Raw genomic sequence first — 22,055 nt, forward strand, 5'->3', positions numbered from 1 at the left:
AGGGTTGTTACTATTTGCACTGTGACAGCATCTACAGGCCCAAATCGGAGAGCAGGGCCCCATTACAGTAGGCTTTGTACTTGCAGGTAAGATGTGGGTTCCATCATCAAATACAGAACAATAGGTATCCATCCTTATCCCTTGTGAATTTTCCCCTAGAGATTCCCAACCCCTGCTGTGTGGCGCACTACCGGCACACCAGACTTTGGCTGACTGATGAGCCCCTTCCCTTGCCACTGTGAAGAGCTTCTCTGTCGGGCCTGAAAGCAACGTCACTCCCTGCTTTCTATTTGTCGACATGCTCTCCCTCCCCTTGGAGTTTTGGCTCATACCATCAAAAAACTAGATTTTGGCAACAGTAGCCTACACTCCAGGGCAGCTTAGAAACCACTCCTGAATCAGAGAAAGGGACCTTGGCTGATAGAACTGGAGAATGGTCTATTGATGGGGTACAACTGAGCTAAAAGACTGGGAACCTCACTAATGACAAGGCCACTCTCTGGGCTCTATGACCAATTCTCTTTGCATGGAAGGTTGTTGGAACCTTGCTCTTCTAAGGCATGTTTCATCCACAGATCGCAAAGCATTTTACAATCAATTAATATTATTCCCATTTTATAGAAGGGGAAATTGAGGCACAGAAAAGTGAAGTGACTTATCATAGATATCATAGAATATCAGGGTTGGAAGGGACCTCAGGAGGTCATCTAGTCCAACCCCCTGCTCAAAGCAGGACCAATCCCCAATTTTTGCCCCAGTTCCCTAAATGGCCCCCTCAAGGATTGAACTCACAACCCTGGGTGTAGTAGGCCAATGCTCAAACCACTGAGCTATCCCTCCCCCAAACCAGTAGCCATGCCAGGAACAGAACCCAGGTCTCAGTACCAATCTAGTGCCCTATCCACTGGACAGTACCGCCTCTCCTATGATAAAAACAAAACAAAAAAGAGAAAGCTTAGATATGCGTTAGGAACAATATTCTCCATCTTCATTTAATGCACATTTAAGAGAGAAGAAAATACAGTTTCCAATATATGCACCATTTTACAGACAATACCATTTTGACTGACATAATTACTACAGCAGCATAAGTACCTCAGGTAATTCATAGGAGGGGCTTCTGAGAGTTTAACACAAGGGGAGAGATTTTCCCTCCATTGTCTGAAACTAGGGCAATGTAGTTCAGGTGTAGACAACAAAGTGCATGGGGTGCTGGCAGGAGTCAGAGGGGACCAAGGCAGGTCTCATGTGTGAAGGACTTCTGGGAAAAAATGTATTTAGAGGAGGGATTTGAAGGGGCAGAGAGAAAGGTTTGGGACCTGTTAAAATGGGGCCACTAAGCCACACCCCACATCTGCTTCTGTCCAATAAGGCATCAGTTTTCTGGTTCCAAAATCAGTTCTAGAGCAGCCAGGCGCCCCAGTCTGTTCTCCGTGGTGAGTTCTAGACCAGAGGAGGGCCCACTCTCTGGGTTCCATGGTCAACCCTTGACCAGTCAGGGCCTCTAGTCTTCCAGTTCCAGCATGAATTCTGGACTAGTGAGGGCTCCATGTCTCTGGATTCCATCAGCAGCTGTATGATTTACATGTGTCTTTTGCAGTTATTGGAGTTGCTCATTTAAGGGGAAACTACTATCTTCCTGGTATGTAGGATGCCTAACATCCATGCGGACGGACCAGCAGACAGTGTCTCTAAAGGCTGGAGATGCAGAGAGGCGCCTCTGGAATCACTGAGTCACCAATGCCTTCCAGGAGATTATTCCACTGATCAAAATCTTCCTCCAGCTCTAATTGGGGAAGAGAGATGACGAGAGGATTACTCCATGATTACTACACTGCTGGCAAGGCTCAGCAACATGCATTACAAGAGAGAGGCCCCTGGCCCCATTAGCTGTGCTAGACAATGGCAGGAGTTGATGAGCATTAGTATATGTGTGTAGCTCTTCCCATAGATCACGAGGCTAACCTAGCCAAATGCACTTGGCTTTGCTTTGTCAGAGAAAGCTGAGGGACCTGTGCTAAGCCCATTTTACAGGGCATTGTCATAACACAGCAAACAGACTCTGCAGATGTGGGGGTGGTGTTTGATTTTTAATGAACCCCCACCCACTTCCCCACATCCGTCATCTGGCATTCTTGTGGCTTGCCCACACAGCAGGATTCTTCCAGAGGGGAGTCCCTCAGTTGGCTAAGTGTTTGGTGTGGCCTAGGCCGTGGGCTTTGCAGACACCCCTGTGAAGTAAGGCAGTATCATTATTGCCATCTGTACATGGGGAAACTGAGGCACGAATGGAGGGGAATTGATTTTCCCCCATTCACAAAGTGAGCAGCTGCGAGCCAGCAGTGCTTTGCTTCCAGCCCCATACCAAGGCCACTAGACCAGGTGGCGTTGCTAAGGCAAAGCTCATGGTTTTGCCTTTAAATCTGGCACTAACCATAGAAGAAGGTCCCTGCCTAACACAGCACAAGACAGGTCACTACACCCCCACTACGCTCTTCAGAATCTTGGCCAGCTCTGTGTATAGGGCAGGAATGAAGCTCTCCACAGAACACCAAGCCCACACATTGGCTAGCATGGTCATCACCCAAGCCGGACAGAAATCCTTCTGCAAGCATCGCCTCCTCCAAACTATCAGCCCCTCCTGGCCAAGGAGGCGAGAGCCTCAGCTCAGATGTCTGGGCAGACAGACGGACCCATTGCACCATCCCAACGAAAAAGATTTTTTCTGCCTAGCGTCGTACCAAGATGTTTCTGCAGGAAAGCAAGCGCCGCCCTGTTGGTGATGTCCAAGCCTGTGTATGGGTCCAGGGTTCCTCTGGTCTGGAACACTCTGTTCAGGAGATTCCCAGCCAGAAAAGTGAAGTCAGTTTGACTCTGATGCACAGATCCCCTGGAGAAGGGAGAAGGAAACGAGTCCTTTGGAGACAGGGATGAAAAGCTCTCATCGACGACTTGCTCTTGCTAGCTTTACAGCCCTGGGTTGGGTCTACATTGGGTTTGGGAATCTCCCACTGTAGACACAGATGGTGCATCAGGAATCATCTGACCCTGCTCACGATACAGCTAGACAGCATGGTGGTAAAAATGCCAGTGGCCATGTGAGCTCTGTCTTCACTATGGTCACTAATCACCAGTGCAGTCACTGCTGGGAGATCTCTCAAAACCACCTAGGGTGAAATCTGGGTCCCATGGGTGCTTTGCCATTGACTTGAATGGGAACAGGATTTCAGCCCCAGCGTAGACAAGGCCTAAGTAACACTATCCACTGCCCACCCTGACTCATGCATCACTCAGTGGTATTTTCCACAGGCCATATAAATGCACACAGCTCTCTGTAAGCACATAAGACAAGATCCAAGCCTGAACAGCCGCCCATCTAACTGAGACAAACAGCCTGCAAATTAAAGGAAAGCCAAAGGAGGAAGAGGTCCTGTCGGAGGGCAGATCAGTGTGGGGAAGGTGCTGGTGTTGGAGGTTGAGGAATCTGTAGGAAGGTTTCTTGGTGAAAGAGAAAAGGGAGGCAAAGGGGGTAGCAAAAGACAGAGAGCTGAACATGGGAGAAAGGGGAGTCAGAGTGAGGACTGGGCATGGGGGACAGGGGCGAAGGAAACACGAGCTGAGCTGTCAGCAGGAGCATGGCTCTGAAGGTGAGGACAAGAAGTCCAAAGCAGATGCAGACAAAGGTTGCTGCACATGAGTGGGACAGTAAAACTTGGCACAGAGTGAGCAGTGTTCTGGGATTGTTCACGCAGCGGTATAATAGTAACCGTTGGCTCGTATACAGCACTTTTCATCTGGAAATGTCAAATCACTTTACAAGGGATCATAAATAGCACTACCCCCATTTTAAAGATGGGGAAACTGAGACACAGAGCAGGGACGTGACCTGCCCAAGGTCACCCAGGAGGTCAATAGCAGAGCCAGGATGAGCACTCCTGGCTCCCAGGCCATTGCTCTGCCGCTGCCCCACACTGCCCAGACACAGAGTGCGGACTTACAGGATGGTTATGATCTTGGTCTGCCTGTTTCTGGAGCGGAGTCTCTTCATTTTGGCGACACTTTCTGGAGTCTGGAATTTCTCTGTGTTGATAAAAAGCACCGGCTTGGTCACCTTGGGGTAGAGATCATTTTTCAAAGGGAACATCCAGGCATCAAGAGCAACGGCGCATCTGCAGCAGGATGGAAGACAACAGGGAATTCTTCTGGTATCTAAAGTCTTCTATTCACATCTGGCCCGTTTCTATAAATGCATCCCCCACTCCCAAGCTGGTGGAGAGTTCTTGCTTCAAGTTTTACTATTAGTTTAAAAGCAGCATCTGTCCGATACTCACTTAAAATGGGCTTCTTTAGCAAGGGCTAGAATTGCTGTCGCTCCTCCGAAAGAGTGGCCCATTACAGCGACTTTAGTCAAATCCACACTCTCCTGCAAAAAGGAGAAAAACTGTAAAGAGGCGAGTCCCCAAACCGCACTGCACAAAGCTCCTGCTGGGGAAGTAGTGACCTCAGGAAAAGCCAGCTTGCTACAGAGACTCTAAGCTGCATTTGCCAGGGGAGTAGATGTTGGAGGGAGTAAGGTCATCTTAGGGGTGACTCATGAAGTTCCACATCTCTCTGAGGCAGGGATGTATTATCCCCATTTTACAGATGAGGAAACCGAGGCACGGAGCAGGTAAGTGATTTCCCTAAGGTTACACAGTAAGTCTATGGCACTGCTAGAAACAGAACACAGGAGTTCTCAGCTCCCAGACCACGGTGCGTCTCGGATTTGGAACCCTCATTTACCAGCGAGTTCCTATTACATTCTGAACCAACACCTTCCCTATTTGAGCTACAGGCTGATAAGCTCAGCCATCCTTGCTACAAGCCACTGATCTTAGCCACATTCTTTGTCCTAAGGAGCCTGGGGACACAGCATTACTAGCTCCACTGTGTTCTGAAAACACATGGGGATCTCCTGCAGCGTTTGGTGACACTTGAGTCGCTTGTCATGCATGGCCCTGAGGATCAGTGCAGTGGCCATATTCAGACAGCACAACAGAGACGATGGGTGGAAAATAAAAACATGAAGGGCTCGTCTACGCTTGAAATGCTGCATTTGCAGTTGTAGATAATACCTATGCTGACAGGAGGGGTTCTCCCATCAGCGTAGGTAAGCCACTTCCCCAGGGGGCAGTAGCTAGGCTGGTGGGAGGGAGAATTTGTCTATTGACCTAGCAGGTTCAATATGTTGCTCAGGGGTGTGGATTTTTCCCCTGTGTTGACCTAACCTTTTCATGTAGACCAGGCCTTAGGGTATGTCTACTCTTAAAATGCCATAGCAGCATCGCTGTAGACACTCTACCTCCCCGAGAGAAGGTAGCTAGGTTGATGGAAGAACTCCTCTCTCAACCTAGCACTGTCTACACCGGGGGTTAGGGTGGCATAGCTACGTCTCTCCGGGGTGTGGATTTTTCACACCCCGGAGAGACGTAGCTACGCCGATGTACATTTTCAGCGTCGACCAGCCCATAGAATGAATGTGCTGGTACACAATTCTGCAACAAGGGGCACCACAGCACAAGTCCCCAAGCAGCAGATGCAGTTAGTATTTATAAGAGGCTCAGTGCTAAGCCCTGGAATGGGAGGCTGAAGGGAAGAGCAGTACTTAGTCACTAAAGAACACCTTCTCTTGCCAGTCCAGGAGCAGCACTGTTGGGCCCTGGAGGGATCTGAGTCTCCTAAAATATATATAGCCGGCTCCCCTAAAATATACATAAACAAAATAATAAAGAGGGGGGAAAGAAAGAAGAGGATAGTGAGAAGAAAGGAAGGAGAAAAAATGGGGAGAATATGGAAGGGGTGCAGTTAAAGGGGACAAAAAGAGAAAAGGGAAGGAGGAGGAGAAAAATAAGACAGCGGAGAAGGTGACAGAGGAGATAAAAAGGAAACGAGGGGGTGCAGTGGTGGGACAGGACAAAAGGGAAAATGAATCAGGGGCTTAAAGGATTCTGGTTCTGCATTTTCGGCCCCCACGCCTCCAATTCCAGGAGGGCAATCTGCAAATTTCACAGAACCAGGCCCGTTCCTGCCAGTAACACCACCTGCAGGGGCAACGAAAGGAAGGTGTTGGGTGGAGGAGAGGCTGCTGCTATTGCTGGTAGGAAATCAGATTAAAACAACTGGCCAGCTTGGAAGGCAACCCTGCACGGGTTCCAGTGAATCCCTTCACAAACTGCCCTGCATCAAAAAGTCTCTCGGCTGCAACTGAAGAGTTGGCTGGAAATACCTTCAGTGCAGACAGATCAAACCCTTTGTGCAAGACATTGGTGACAGCTTTGCCGCTGTTGATGTCCTTCACCAGCCTGAGCCCTCGCACACACTCGTTTGCTCTTTGATGAACCTGTAACGAAAGCGTCCCTGGTTAATTCAACCTCTTCTTTCCTCCACACTGATCAAGCATCAACACAGGGATGATGATAATATAGAATAATAATGTGCTCTGCCAAGACGCCCTTTGTCTAAGCGCATCACAGTGACTTGCAAAGATTAGTAAGTCTCATTACACCAGGTGAGGTCAGTACGTGTCATACCCCTTGCATGCACACATGGAAAGATTAAAGGGAAGGATTCTCCTCTGATTTATACCACTTTTATCTCTGTGTAACTCCACTGAGCTCAATAGGGTTACTCCTAATTTGTAGTGCTTTAACAGAGCATAAAATCAGGCCCTCAGAGACTTGCCCAAGGCCATTGGGTGAGTTAGCAGCAGGAATAGAATTCAGGAGTCCCAACTCCGGTCTCAGGCTTTAAACCACACTGCCTTTCTTGGATCACCGCGAATGTGGAGACAAATGTGGAGGAAAATATAGACACCGCAAGAGGTTCCCAAGGGAAATCACTATAAATGTATTGGAAAAGCTTCTTAAAATCCAGTTAATTTAATACCACAAACTGCTGAAGATAAGCAAAACATTTCCACTATACCAATAAGTAAGGAGGGTACTCAGAGGACAGAATGTGTTTTGCTCACTGGATCCACCATGGCCGAACCTACCAGCCAGAGGCCAATATGAAAGAGAGAGAGAGACTTTCCCCAAACAGGTCCAAACGCCTAATGAGAAACCCCGCTCCCCCCCCCCGCCCCCCCCCCCCAGCTGCTGGGAAGAAGATGATCGCTGGGATTCCTACTGAGGTGCTGTCCCTGGACCCTGCTCAAGGACTCCATTTTTTGTAATAGTTGCAAAAGATATTCCTAAATAATCTGATGAGGTTTTAACACACTGGGTCACAGCGAGGATCTAACGGATCACATTGCCATAGATCCCACTGTGCCACCAAAAATACATGCACTCTGGAAAGTCTCTTCCCAATTGGCCGGTATTATATTAGCCTCTGTTAGTAGGTATTTTGAAGCTCTCTTGAGACCCAGCCTCCTTCAGGCTGTTGGAAGAGAGAAATAGGTTGGAGAAGCTGAATCTGCTCTTCCTTCCCTTCCTCAGCATCCTGGCTACCTCAAACAGTGTGAGTGGGCGTATCTCCATAACACTACACCACCCTCCATATCTGGGTCTTCCTCCATAATGAATAAATTCAGTGCCTGTCTCTCCCGCTGCAGCTGAGTAAAACTGACCTGTTTTTTGAGCATTTCAGGGCTGCCCAAAGGGTTGTAACAGCAACAAAACAGACCAGAGTCTTTGTCAATTTCACTCTGCCGCTGTTTGAGCTCCAGCAGCACAGGAGTGGTCTGTCTGCAGACTCAGGAAGAAAGTCCTGCATTGGGGGTCACATATGGAAGGTGTTCTCCACTTGCAGAAAGGCAAAGAATTTATTTAACGTGCATGTTTAAAGGGAGACCATCAACTTTAAAACAAAATAAAACAAAAATCTGTCTAAACTTAGTTTAAAAACTTGTTGTTACAAGTAAAACCAAAGATTTCTATAACTGAGATGGGGGGCGGGGGGGAAGAAGAGACCTACTGCAAGTTGCTTTTCCCCCAGTTTGCTTATTCTGGACATTGGACATCACAGTTCATATTTTCCTATGTATAGTCAGCCTTCTGCCCTTGTTTGTATGGATTTTTCTACAATGACAAAGGACAGAAAAATATGGTTTTAAAACCACAAACACTGGCAGGGGTCTCAGGGGCAGCACCAGAAACCACAGTTAATCCAGTTTTTTTAAAACAGGCTACATTTCAAGTTGCCATTGTCCTTTTAAACTCAGCAGAAATTGAGAGTTTAGTCCCCTCACTTACTAGGGGACTTTTCTACTTGGCTGGGGTGAGCAGGCAATTGGATTTTTTATGTCCTGTCCAAAACAGCAATGGGACGAACCTCATAAAAAGTTAGAAATCAGAGTGCTGATAAGCACCTGGATATTTGGAGACTCATCTGAAGCTTAGCTCAGCCTCTTTAGGCTGCAGAACTGAGCTGGTGCTCGAGAGTATTCAGGCAATTTTCTGTTTCCAGTGAGGCAGGAAATACAGCAAAACCAGGCGGGCTGCTTTCTGCCTTGCCCTGAACTCAGACACAAAGAGGCCTATAAAAGTGTGAAAGGCAAACTAGTTAACCAATGGTTCAGCATCTACAAAACAGGTTCAACTTTAGGTTCAGTTCCAGAAATGGAGACAGGTATGGGCAAAGCAAGAAGAGTAAAGTTATCCAAAACCCTGGGCAGACCCCCATACAGCCCTTGCCCCATACTGCCCTCTGCTGTGGCAGGCTCCTCCCACCCTGGAGCAACAGTGTGGTTTGCTCTAGTGGTGGGTAAAAGGCCAGACAACTTCCTCTCTGGTTCTCTTCCAAAGTGATGTGAAAACAGAAAATGTTCATAAAACACGTGCTCCTCCCTCAGCTGGAGACCGTCTGCAGACTTCACTACCTCCATTGCACTGACTTAGCATTTTCAAGCTTTTCTTTGCAACCATGATGGCATTTCTTTTTTTAAATGAAAAGAGAGATTCTGGGATCATCATGTGACACTGGCAACTGAGGCCCTAGGCACACGCCCATCGTGCGTACACCTTAGACTGGCCCGGAATTCAGGTGTGATGGATTTTGCCCCTCCCCAAATTGGTTCGGCCACCTCCATCCTAAAAACAGCCCTTCCCTGCCTTCCAGTCATTACCTGTGGGTTTCGAAAATGAAATTCCTTCTGCCCTTCTTGGATCCTTCGAAACGGGATCCATTCCTCCTGCAGCGCAGCCTCCAGGGAATCGGACCCCCCAGCCTCTGCCTTGCAAAAGTAAGTTGTACAGGCAGAATGGTCTCTGCGGGAATAACAGGATAGTGAAGTTAAATCACTGAGCAGCAGCCATGCATCGGAAACATGAGGCATGCAAGGGAAAGGGGAATATTTAGCATTCGATTCAGCTTCTGAATGCTCCCATTCAAAGAAGATCAGAGACTGCTCATGAGTCCTAGTGTTGGATCATATTAAAGAAGTTCCGTATTAAAATCACAAATGAGTTTGATTCCCCATAGTTTAAATTCCAGGGTATTACTAATTAAGAGGTCTCTTGGGTTTTGGTACTGTTTCTCTCCCTCTCTGTGTGAAACTTGCACCCTCTCTGTGTGAAACTTGCACCCTCTCTGTGTGAAACTTGCAAGCTAATTGTGTTAGTACATTCTAAGACAGAGTCTGTTCTCAAAGTAATTCTTTGTAACAACAACTACTCACACAGAGAGAAACTCAAAGCAATACTCTGTAACAACAGAAACAGCACCCAGAGACTCCCCGCCCTTTTGTTGTATTCATCTCGCTTTATTAACAATTGTGATTAAAATAGAGATAGAGGATGTATGTGGATGGATGCTTGGTGTGGATAATAACTGAATGATCAGGGAGGTGCCAGCCTAAGAATCCAGTGTCCATCAGCTGAAGAAGGCGTCAAGTGGAAAGAACCAGAGGACCCCCGGAGGGCAGACTGGAATCCACCCAACAGCCTCAAGGATGGGAGAACCAGAAAACAAGATAACATCTGGCAGCAAGGAGCTGTCAGGAATGTGCTATCTGCTGATTGATTCAGTAACAGCATGATGAAGAAATCCCCATAGACTGGCATAGGAAGAAATTCCTATAAAAATGGACTCTAGAAAGTGATAACTTTGGGGTCTGATTCTGCCAAGCATCAGATGAGCATCTGACAAGGCCCTGCTTCCTCCTCATGTCCAGGCCACCTGGCCAGTGGCTTGGCATGAGCAACTCTAAGGCTGGTAACTATAACAACCACCTTGCAGAATCTGTGTATGTGTGTGTATGAATGAATGTGTGAATAAATATGAAATTGAATGGAATGTTATAGCTATAACTAACTGCTTACTATGATTCTTTCTGTATTCACAATAAATGTGGCATTTTGCCTTTTCCCCTTTAATAAGATCCTGCTGGTTTTTATTTTATTGGTATAACACTAGGAGGAGAATTCATATCACAAGTCTGCTGAAATAATGATCAACCAGAAAACAAAATATACTAGGGGAGAGGGTGGGTGACCACCAGGAAACAGACGACATCATGCTGTTCCAAAGGGGGTTGCCACTCACCTGTGCTCCAGCACCATCACCAGAAAGCCACGGGAGGCCATTTCTGCACAGACAGCCGAGTAAACGGTTCTGAAAACATGAGGATGCAAAGGGAAAGCAGAATGAGGGCTCGATCCTCTGGCTCTCAGAGATGCTGAGCACCCTCCACCCCCACTAGACTCAGCAGAAGTCCAAGGCACTCAGCACCTCCAGGACTTGCTCCGCTCCTACACAAGTTTTGCTGCAAGTCTCCCTGTTGAAGAGCGAGAGAGTCATAATCTGAGCCCAGCCACGGGAGTGAGGGACTCCTGGGTTCTAATCCCAGCTCTGACATTGACTTCATCTCTAGGATTTGGCAAAGCCACAATGGCCCGTTTTCAAAAGGTGCTGAGCACACACCGCTTCCATTGATCTCAGCAGGGGCTGCAGGTGCTCGGCACTTCTGATAATGGGGGCACAGAGAGGCTCGTGACTTGGTTTCCGCATCTGTAAAACGGGCAGAATACCACCCGTTTGTGAGGATGGGGTAACATTTGTAAAGTGCTCTGAAGATGAAAAATGCCAAGTGTTATTATTACTAATAAAGCCAGATACAGAACCACTGTTTGTGCAGTGGCTGAATGTACGGAAAAGCTGCCTAACCCAGAGATCTATTAGACTGTGAAATTGTCTCTTAAGGGAAGTGGTGGAAGCCCCATTGCTTGAATCATTTAAAACTAGACTGGACAAAGCACTAGGAAATACACAGTAGGGATCCAGTTTCCACTGCCCAGCAAGAGGTGTGAGATGATCTAATAGGATTTTGCTGTCCCTAGCATCCATGTTTATATATGCAGTAACTAGGGATGACTTTTTACGTCTAGCATAAGGTTCTAAGCTATTGGCACGGTATTAAACATAGATTTACAGCAGACGTCAGTGGCTCTGACAGCCGGGGATCACAGGGATTCATCCTACAAGAGCGGAGTTTTTGCTGACAATGCCATTGTATATCCTGGTCCTTGGCTTTTATAAGGGATTTGCTGTTGGGGAGGGAGGAGGGCTGTAATGGGACTGGGAGCCTTTCACCTCTAGGTCATCAATTTAAATCCAGAGAAATGGGCCAAAGGGGATTATCATCTGCTGGCTGTCTAGTGTGAAACAAACTGGTGTGGGCCTCCAGCCAGCTCCTTGTGGGAGGTGTGTCCACGCCGCAAAAGCCATCATCACAACTGACTCCCACTCTTGGCTGTCCCAGGACAGGTGCTGAAGATGGAATTGGCCATAAAAACTAAGCGCTGCTCTTTGCCCTAGAAATGGTCCCTCTAAAACAGAGGTAAGATACTTCGGGCCAGATTCTCCGTTGATGTAAACGGGCAGAACTCCACTGCAAATGCTGATTTACACCAGTGAAGGATCTGGCCCATTGGCCGAGCAACATGGAGGCAGCTTGCCCTGCCCCTGCTCTGTGCACAGAACTCCTGTCTCCAGAGCTGCAAGCCTGGCATCTTTCACCAGCATTCCAGTCACTTCCTAAAACAATGACAAGAGACTTGCTTGGTGGGGAATCTTGGGGAGCAGGAAACTTTTTAGCCAATCCCTTGGCAGAAATGACTGACAAGTCCTAACCTCAGCCTGTTGGCTGCGTGCATTTAAACCAGCCCCTTGCTGACAGTGCAGACCAGCTGAAAGTTCTGTTAGCGTTATAAGAGAGGCAGCCTCATAGACAGAATACGCCAGGGGTGTGGGAAGTGAGGCCGCGACTCTTACCGAAAGGCTCCCAGGCCATGGGAGAATATGATCAGCGGGTACCTGCTGCCACATGACTTAAAAGGCCCGTTCCAGCTCACTGGAACTCTGTAGGACCCTGAAGGAAGAAGTGACAGATGTGAGTGGAGTGAGCCAAGTTGTCAGAGGGTTACAGCTCTGACTCCTGCAGTTGCGGGGCATCCCCCACGCTCTCGTTTGTTCTTGGGTTCTTCAGAATCCTGACCCCCTTCCAGCCTCATGTAACCTTCTGTACCAAGGGAACAACAGGAAATTGAGTGGGAGAGGACTGAGCATCTTCCCAAGCCCTCGCAATTTTCTGTAGCCCAGAGAACATTTCTAAGGCACCCTCCATCCCAAAGCGCTTTGTCATCCTGCTGAAATGCAGCTACCTCTGAGGAACAGGACAGCAGCCAAGCAGTACATAGCCTGCAAATGGCGGGGGAGGGCAATTTTGGATGCCACAGCAAACGTCCACACTAATGGAAAGTGCCAGGGGCTCCACCGTCCCCATGGCTCTTGCCTTTGGACGTCTCGTTGGAAACTCCTGCATGTGCAGCAAGCTAAACAGTCTGCATTTTACCTGCTGCAGAGACCCCTGGTGGGATTTGATCCCGGGTGTTCCAGGGAGTCTAGTTAGTTCAAACCTGAGGCTGTGGTCTCTAAACCATCCACTATAGTGTTATATTATCCAGTCCTCTCCCTTTCTTGTGGCTAACCTGTAATCATGCTGCCTTATTAGCTTAGAACATAGACCAACCGCTTCCTCTGACTCTGGAGCTAAGGGGGCAGCATGGGGCCGTTTTCCTATGACCGCACTAACAGCATGCTGTTATAACTGCCTCCATGCATGCTCCCAGGAGGCAGAGAGAGTCTGGGGCAGCCCCCCAGGGGCTGAGATCTATCTGAAGCCATCAGTCCTCTCACCAAAAGTCACACTGAGCAGAGGGGTGCACCACTTCCTGTTCCAGTTGATGTAGTCGGCCAGCCCTTGGCAGTACTCACGGCGCGGGATCCAGAGAGGCTGCTCTGCCCCCTCCTGGGGAAGGCAGGGGTAAAACAACCGGAAGAAAAGCCCCTAAAGAAAAGAAGGGAGGATTGCGGCACAAATATCACACGTGTGAAACACCCCATCCCACCTAGATCTGAACAGAGAATGTCACAGATTATAAAACCAGAAGGGGCCCTTGTGATCATCTGTTCTGACCTCCCGCATCCATCCTTCACTCCCGCATGCAGCCCACACCCTCAATACAGACGTCAAACCAGGTGATCCTCATCTAGCATGTGCCTCTATCCCTGTTCTTTGGCTATGCTGTCAGTAAGTTAGGGGGGTTGATTCACACAGCTCCCAGAAGGCCGGATCCACTCCTCTCCTCACTCTGCTCACGCTACAGGCAGAGGGATAAGCTCCAATAGGGCTGGAGCTATTTGCACAGAGCCCCCACTGAGCAGAAGGCGCAGGGGAGAAGGAACAGACGGAATGGAAAGGGAACATACAGGAGGAGTGTGGACAGAAAATGGAGAGAGTGGATCGGAGTGGGTGGGTGGGAAGGAAGGAAAAGGAACAAATAATGGGAGGAGAAAATAGGTATTCTTCCTCTCAGGAGTTAGTGCCCCATCCCGCAGAACCGGGACCTAGAACACTAGGCTGCCCAATTGACCGTGCTGGTTCTAGAACCCAGACCAGCCAACCCACCACTTTCCGTGTGCCCTGATCATCTTCTGCCTACGTTACTGCAGCCGGCATTCACATCCTTCTCCGGGACTGCTTCCACGTTGCGCCTTATGCATGGAACAACCTCCTCTGTCAGGTCATCAGGGCACCCCACCATTCAAATCCATCCTATTCCATGTTGTTATAGTGAGGCAGTAGGACTACTATAGTCCAGGTTGAGAAGCTGACGGTAAGACAGCTGATTTCTCTCTGTGCTCACAAATCCACGTGTATTCAGCCGGGTTATATTGCCTGCCCTTCCTCAACTCCACTGGACTTGTATTATCAGCAAAGGCAGAGGAGTTTTGTTATATATAAAAAATCCCTAACGTTCAGCTGAATCGGACTCAAATTGTGCCCTCGCTGGACTGTGTCGCCAGGCAATCTTCTCGATATGACCTTTGTTCTTCCTCCCTCTGTTGGTTAAACTAACTTGCATATTTGATCTGAAAATTACACAGTAAGCTGTAGGGGAAGAGACTATGTTGTAATGTGGCTGTACAGCAATGAGCACATGGGGGCCCTGACCCTTCACTGGTGCCTATGGGTGCTACCGTAAAACAGATAAACTATAATTATTCACTTCTGTGATGCCAACAAGAAGTAAGTTCATTATGGCAATTTAAACACATCTCAAAGCAGCTCTGTCCCCAGGTTGCCCAGCATGTCCTGTTTACTCTGCATCTCAGGCCTTGTTACATTGGGAATGGGCCCTGATTCCAGCTGTGGTGCAAACCCCGAGAAGAGACTAGGAAAGCTCTGATTTGCAGCAGCTGAGCTCACCCTAAGCTTGCCCTCTGTTCAAGCTGGGCTTAGCTGGTGCAAATTCTGGCTTTCCTTCTCTGTGCTCAGATGCTACTACATCAATGGCTGGCCAGTGACTGCTCGAACAGGGGCAAATTCTCAATGCATACAAGAACTCAGACTGAGGCTGGGACACTCTTTACTTCCACATCTTGTACAGTACCAAGCACAGAGTCATGCTTAGTAAATAACAACTGGAGACATGTGCAATGTCAAAACTAACTAGTTTTAAGATGCAGCTTGGTCAGTTTACGAAGGGGATAACATGAAGGGATTGGCTTCTATAGCAGGAGATGAGACTCAGTGACCCAGGAGCTCCCTTCCAGTTTTATATTCCTTTGTTCAAGTGTCCAAACACAAAATTCAGTTTAAGGAGAGACCAAGAATCCAGTTGGGTCAGCAGGAAATCTGCAGCTGTAATCTCCTTGCTCACATGCCTCACCCCAGCCAGTCTTCAGAGTGACCCTGAGTCACACAGCAGGCAATCTCAAGTACCCCACAGGCTGCATTTACAGGGCTTGCTGCAAGATCAGTTCCAGCAAAACAAATAATCCAATAGCTGGAAACACCATTGCCTTCCTACCCGCTGATCCTCTGTTTCACGGTGGCACAACTAATGAGAAGCAAAACCCCGAGAGCTAGCAGCGCTCATGACCGTACCTTCCGGTTGCGGCCCACCATCACATCCGTGCAGCCCACTTGGTGAGGTCCTTTCCCTGGGGGCAGCCCGAGGGACTGCACTCCCCCCATGCCTTCCTGAGCGGGAGACAGTGCCTAGAAAGGGAGAGAGGAGGCTGCAGTGTTAGAACTGTTTCGCCCAATGGCTGGTGAAACAGAGCCAGTTCATCTCACTTCCTTCATCTGTTTCCTGTTGAGCAAAACCTCCAACCAAAGCCTAACCTACTTGACTTTGAGAGCTGCAGAACACTGGCTGGCGAGCTTAGCCATCAGGCAGAGAGAGCAGAAGAGTAAGCAAGATTTTATCAGAAGGCCTATGCCACAACCCAGTGGGACCAGGGCAGTGCAAGGAAGCTGCCTTTTGACTCCCAGAATGATTATGGGCTGCAGGGGCAAAATGAACGTATTGTTCCAGCAGGGCACTGGGAGACAGGACTCTGGGTTTCAGTCTCTGACTCACGGTGTGACGGCAGCTAAATCATTTTTCTCCATGATTCACCTCTGGAAAGTGCTTTGAGCTCCTCCAATGAAAGGAAATGCAAGTGCAAAGTACGTTATTATTTAATCCTACAGCTACAGAGATTAGAGATGGAAAAGACTCCTATCCATCACTGTAGTATCTAAAAGAGCCAGATTTTGAAAGGTTCCTAAAGATGTACATAGACACTAAGCAGGCTTCACAAAGATGACTAGTGCTCAAGTCCTCAAAAGTGTTTAGGAGCTTAACTCTTATTGATTTCCATGGGAGCTAGGCGCCTTTCAGGGCCTGGGCCATGGTGCCTAACTCCCACGGAGCGGTGCACAACTGTTCCCCATTGTGTATTTTCTAGCACTTTGTCCAGTCTCCAAGCAAAGGGGCGTTCACCACTTTCCTTAGGAGACCGCTGCACTGTCTTCAAGGCTGCTTGTAACAATGGCTAACATTACAGCAGGATTTGACCTGCAGCCAGGACCAGGCAAAGCCCCGCTCTGCGCTGATCCCTCTTCACTCAGCCAAGCACAGCTTGCGCATTCTGGTGGCTTGGCAGGGCAGCAGCTCTTGTGAAAGTGCTTTTTGTTGGAGTATTAGCTCAGGTGCTTCTTGAAACCGAACTTACAGAACACTTTACACCAACCAATGTCCTGCCCTGGCTGCTGTTTATTGTGGCAGTCGCCTCTCGCATGCTTTTTAAGAGATTAACCTCACACCATCTGGACATCTGTAACATGCTAGGGTCGGGACAATGGGGTTCTGTGACTCAGACTGCGGGACTAGAACAGGAGGCAAAGGGTGACAACGCAGGCTTGCTTTTTTCTTTTAAATTGAGCGACATGAGTGAGATTTTCTGATTCTGGGAGCTTCACAAGAGCAATACCTGAGTGATAACACTTGGCTCTTTATATAAGACCTTCTATGCCAGGCTCTTAGGGTGCTGATGCCAACCTACAAGGCAGGGAAATATTATCCCAATATGACAGGTGGGGAAACTGAGGCACCAAGCAGGACAGTGACTTGCCCAAGACCACCCAGACAGCTGGAATCGGAACTTCAGCACGGCCACAGGCAGCCCCCCACAGCCCCCGGCCCTGCTTCCTCCCTCCGTCCCACTCTCCCCCCAGTCCCGTGTGCCCCGCCCCACTGGCTCTTGCTGGCTGCCCCACACCTGCCCCCCTTCACGCCCCCCCACCTGTGTCACCCTCCAGCCAGACCTCTGACCCCAGCCCGGCTCCCTCTCTCCCCCCGACAGCGGCCCCCCCGGACAACCGGCCCCCACAGACGCGGGGGGGGGGAGCGGGAGCTGCCCCCCCGCTTGGTCCCTCCGCCGCCCCCGGGAGCTCAGCGGAAGCAGCAGGGGGCGCGCCCGGCCTGAGAGGGATGGTTCGGGGCGCGGGGCTACCAGGGCCACCCAGGCCGGAACTACAGCGCCAGCACCCACCTGGGCTCCCGCCGCCCCACGGAAAGACGCGGCCGCCCCCCGCCCCGATGCCTCCTGGGACATGTAGTGTCATTGCCACGCCCAGTGTGAAGGGTCCCGAAGCTCAGCACTACAACTCCCAGAGCTCCCCGCGGCCTGGACTGTCTCCCCCCCCAGCACTACAACTCCCAGAGCTCCCCGCGGCCTGGACTGCCCCCCCAGCACTACAACTCCCAGAGCTCCCCGCGGCCTGGACTGTCTCCCCCCCCAGCACTACAACTCCCAGAGCTCCCCGCGGCCTGGACTGTCCCGCCCCCCCAGCACTACAACTCCCAGAGCTCCCCGCGGCCTGGACTGTCTCCCCCCCCCAGCACTACAACTCCCAGAGCTCCCCGCGGCCTGGACTGCCCCCCCAGCACTACAACTCCCAGAGCTCCCCGCGGCCTGGACTGTCTCCCCCCCCCAGCACTACAACTCCCAGAGCTCCCCGCGGCCTGGACTGCCCCCCCCAGCACTACAACTCCCAGAGCTCCCCGCGGCCTGGACTGTCTTCCCCCCCCAGCACTACAACTCCCAGAGCTCCCCGCGGCCTGGACTGTCCCCCCTCCCCCCAGCACTACAACTCCCAGAGCTCCCCGCGGCCTGGACTGTCTCTCCCCCCCCCCCAGCACTACAACTCCCAGAGCTCCCCGCGGCCTGGACTGTCTTCCCCCCCCAGCACTACAACTCCCAGAGCTCCCCGCGGCCTGGACTGCCCCCCCCAGCACTACAACTCCCAGAGCTCCCCGCGGCCTGGACTGCCCCCCCCAGCACTACAACTCCCAGAGCTCCCCGCGGCTGGACTGTCCCCTCCCCCCAGCATTACAACTCCCAGAGCTCCCCGCGGCCTGGACTGTTCCCCCCCCCAGCATTACAACTCCCAGAGCTCCCCGCGGCTGGACTGTTCCCCCCCCCAGCACTACAACTCCCAGAGCTCCCCGCGGCCTGGACTGTCCCCCCCCCAGCACTACAACTCCCAGAGCTCTCTACTCCAGGGAGTTTCCTCTGTTTTCACTACCTCTCATACAGGGGGCAGGGACAGCGAGTGAATGGGTTAGAGCATAAGGCTGGGAAATAGGACTCCTGGAATCCCACCGCCCAGGAATATAGTTCTTAGCTCCAGGGAACTGGTCCTCACCCAACCCACAGGACTACAAGCCCCAGGGTTCTGTAAGGCACAGACACCTCAGGACTGCGACTCCCAGAATTCATTGCTGCAGGCCATATCTTCTGCAGTCCTAAAATCGTCAGAGTAGGATGCATGGACCCCTGCCCCCATCAAGGGTACCAGAGCCACAATTCCCAGCTATTTATGTATTCTCCACCTCTTCCTCTCCTCTTTTCACTACAACTCCCAGAGATCTTTGCATGCCAAAGTCTGGGCTAGCGAATGACAATGATACTAAGATGTCTATCTGCTTCTCACCTGTGGATCTCTGCTACCCGGGTTTCTAGGTGCCATGGCACTAGTTAAGAGGGCACCAGCCTAGTGCAGGCACCAAGGGCCATGTTCTCAAAGCGCTTCCTAGCCTGACCTGTAATATGTGCAAAGGCCTTTGGGACAGGCAAAGGGTGTGTGAATTGGTTAGCTGAGCTTGAGTCCCTATTTGCATGTACTGTTACCAAATGGTCTTGCACATTGAGACACTGAGGGTCCAGGTGTGCAGACATGTTTCCAAATATGGCCTGGTTAGGAGCGCCTTTAAAAAATGTGGCCCACAATGTGCTGTGTGTACTAGTAAAAACCTTTTGTCGAGGGATTTCTCCCTAAACTCTAGGGTACTTGCAAAAAGAAAAGGAGGACTTGTGGCACCTTAGAGACTAACAAAGTTATTTGAGCATAAGCTTTCGTGAGCTACAGCTCACTTCGTTGGATTTCAGGAAAATACAGTGGGGAGATTTATATACACAGAGAACATGAAACAATGGGTGTTACCATACACACTGTAATGAGAGTGATCACTTAAGGTGAGCTATTACCAGCAGGAGAGCGGGGTGCGGGGAGGGGGGGAACCTTTTGTAGTGATAATCATGGTGGGTCATTTCCAGCAGTTGACAAGAACGTCTGAGAACAGTGGGGGATGGGGAATAAACATGGGGAAATAGTTTTACTTTGTGCAATGACCCATCCACTCCCAGTCTTTATTCAAGCCTAAGTTAATTGTATCCAGTTTGCAAATTAATTCCAATTCAGCACTCTCTCGTTGGAGTCTGTTTTTGATACTTGGGGCTCTTTTGGTACTTGGGGCTTTCCCCCAGGCTTGGACCCTGCTTTTCATGCACCAACTGCTCTTCCTCTCCCATCCTCCTTGAAATCTCTTTTCAAGTCTCTTTTCATCACTTACCATTGTGACTACCAGATCTCTCACTGTGTCTGCCTTAAGCAGACCATAAGCTCCTCAGTGCCTGGTCTTTGCCTGTGTGTAAAGTTCACAGGACTTCTATGGTGCTTCAGAAATGATCATAATCATAGTTCTAGCTCAGGGCTGAATAAAGGGATCAAAGCTGAGGTCAGAACTTTTAGCATCAGCCTTTTGCATGGTTCATTTTGGGGCACAATTGCAAGAACAGTTACATTGTTTGTATATATAAGGGAGAACTCTCCCACCCACACCCCAACCTTCTCCTTTCCCACTTCATGTTCCTAAATACAAAATTATCTCTGTGGTCTCAAAATTGGGAAGCCACTGCTCCCCCTTTCTGAGCCCCCTCTCAACTCTACCTGCTTTTACTGCTTTCCTCCACAGCCTGGGGCTCTTTATCAAGTTACTATAGACTTGGCCAAACTGAGCTTGACCCTGTAGTTCTACTCGGCAGGTGGGTGAATCACAGATCGGGCTCTTTGTCTGAAAGGGTTCTCCCCATAACTACAGACGGCATGTGGGATTGGAATGCCTGTATGCCCAGAGTTATTGCATTGATGTCACTGAGAATGAGTATGCAGCTGGAATTTCCTGGCCCTTTGGCTGGTTCCGGAGACCCAGTGACTGACAGGGAAGGTTTATATATGTTTACTTTGCTTAGCATTTTTGTCTTTACTGAGAAACTGTTCATTTGAGGGAACAGCAGAAAGGGGCTCAAACCACAGAATCTATCTTCAGCTCTAGACTGACTACCTTGGGCATTTTGGGGGTGATGACCTAATCCCTTCATTTCCAGCTCTGATTTTTATGATCTGAGACAATATTTTGAGCCCACATCCCTCTATTTTAACAGCCTGAACGTGGCCAAACCCAGTGGGAGTGGAAGACACAAATAAATTAAAATGATTTTTGAAAACCAGCCCAGGTTTTCAGCTTCTAGCAGTAAGGAGCTGTGCAAAACCCCAGCAAACTCACTCTGTGCATCTGGGATCCATTTTCTCATTTGGCAGCCTCTGTTGGATTCATTTTGTGTGTGTGTGTGTGCAGAAAATGCTTAGCCCACAGTTAACCAGAGCACATAATAGAGTCATCATATGAAAGATGGTAAAACTAGTCAAGATAATTACATTTTGGACTTAATTAAAATCATGGACACTGATGGCAGCTTAGCCCGAACTTAGCCTGCTCTTTCCAGCTAATTAATAAATTTCATTTTGCAGCTCAAATTGTGCCACAATAAACAGCATGAACACAGACCAATGCAGAGTTGTATAGTGCAGAGCGTAGGTTAGTTCTTGGTAGCGACCTTCATTGATTATCGTTATTCTGATTATTTAGTATTTATCTTACTTATGGGCTCAGTCAGTGATTGTGCCCCATTACGTTAGATATCACCCCAAAGAATTTAGTGCAGTCACTTTGCAGAGGACATTTCAAACTTGTAAAGTTTTAACCCTAAACGTTTGTGAATCTGGCCTTTTAAAAAGGAAAGGTGCAGAAAACGCAACCACCCACGACTGTTAATACAATAACAGCACAGCATTATTATTCATAGATTTTTAAGGCCAGAAAGGACGATTATGATCATCCTGTCTGATCTCTTGCGTAACAGGGGCCATCAAACTTCACCCCATTAGTCCTACACCAGGCCCCTATCTTGTAGCTGAGTTGAATCATGTTTTTTAGAAAGACATCCAATCTTGATTTAAAGAATTATACACACGTAAAGCTGCCACCTTATCCTCTCTTAAATCCCTTCTTAAAACCGACTTGTGCTGTGCTATCTACAAATCACTCCTGTCTGGACTGGTTAGGCAAGCAGCGAGCTGTGTCTTCTGCATTTCTGCAAAACTCTGTTTGTTTTATTGTTATCTTGGCCTCCCATCTCCCCATCCCCACCCTGTTTGTCTGGTTCATCCATCTGTTGCATTCAACCTGACATGTAGATTTGTGAGCTCTCTGGGGTCCCTGATCCTTGGCTGGGGTTCATAATGCAAATAATTAACAAACAACAATAGCAATGACCATGGTAACTGGTGCACAGAAATACCCATCAGGGAGTGGGGGAGTCTGAAAGTATGGGAAGGGTGTAGACTCCACGGTAGGAGGGGGATTGTTCGGGGTGGTACATGGGGGTGTGACTAGCAGTAACGGGATGAAACGGAGCAACCAGAAACTGAAGGGGAAGTGTCCTGCTGTGAGTAAGAGGCTGAAATTAAGAGGAGGAAATTTAGGCCGATTATCAGGAAATACTTCCTGGCCCTGAGAAGCTCTGGACTGCAGATTCATCGTCAATCGCATGGGTACATT

General features: G+C 49.3%; 1 protein-coding gene across 3 annotated transcripts; it reads right to left on the reverse strand.

The window, feature by feature from the left end:
- Nucleotides 1-955: 955 nt before the first annotated feature.
- On the reverse strand, nt 956-17,434 carry PAFAH2 (platelet activating factor acetylhydrolase 2). Of its 3 annotated transcripts, none has more exons than XM_073317591.2 (11): nt 17,365-17,434; nt 15,431-15,544; nt 13,177-13,327; nt 12,253-12,349; nt 10,525-10,593; nt 9,107-9,248; nt 6,266-6,379; nt 4,332-4,423; nt 3,999-4,169; nt 2,742-2,890; nt 956-1,786 (listed from the first exon to the last, which is right to left on the reverse strand). In XM_073317591.2, the coding sequence occupies exons 1-11, from the start codon at nt 17,425-17,427 to the stop codon at nt 1,692-1,694; spliced, it is 1,257 nt and encodes a 418-aa protein (XP_073173692.1). In that variant the 5' UTR covers nt 17,428-17,434; the 3' UTR covers nt 956-1,691. The 3 variants fall into 3 exon arrangements, with proteins under 3 accessions (XP_073173692.1, XP_073173694.1, XP_073173695.1); XM_073317593.2 differs by lacking the exon at nt 17,365-17,434 and adding an exon at nt 16,804-16,992; XM_073317594.2 differs by lacking the exons at nt 956-1,786; nt 17,365-17,434 and having other exon boundaries at nt 2,748-2,916; nt 15,431-16,992.
- Nucleotides 17,435-22,055: the final 4,621 nt, after the last annotated feature.

Source organism: Lepidochelys kempii, chromosome 19 (assembly GCF_965140285.1).
Source record: "Lepidochelys kempii isolate rLepKem1 chromosome 19, rLepKem1.hap1, whole genome shotgun sequence".
Lineage (NCBI taxonomy): Eukaryota > Metazoa > Chordata > Testudines > Cheloniidae > Lepidochelys > Lepidochelys kempii.

Coding starts and splice junctions, on each gene's coding strand:
- PAFAH2 (XM_073317591.2), bottom strand. CDS start 17,427: ATGTCCCAGGAGGCATCGGGGCGGGGGGCGGCCGCGTCTTTCCGTGGG. Junction 13,328..15,430: donor TGGTGGGCCGCAACCGGAAG/GTACGGTCATGA, acceptor TCTTTTCTTTAG/GGGCTTTTCTTCCGGTTGTT. Junction 6,380..9,106: donor TTCATTTTCGAAACCCACAG/GTAATGACTGGA, acceptor CTTTCGTTACAG/GTTCATCAAAGAGCAAACGA.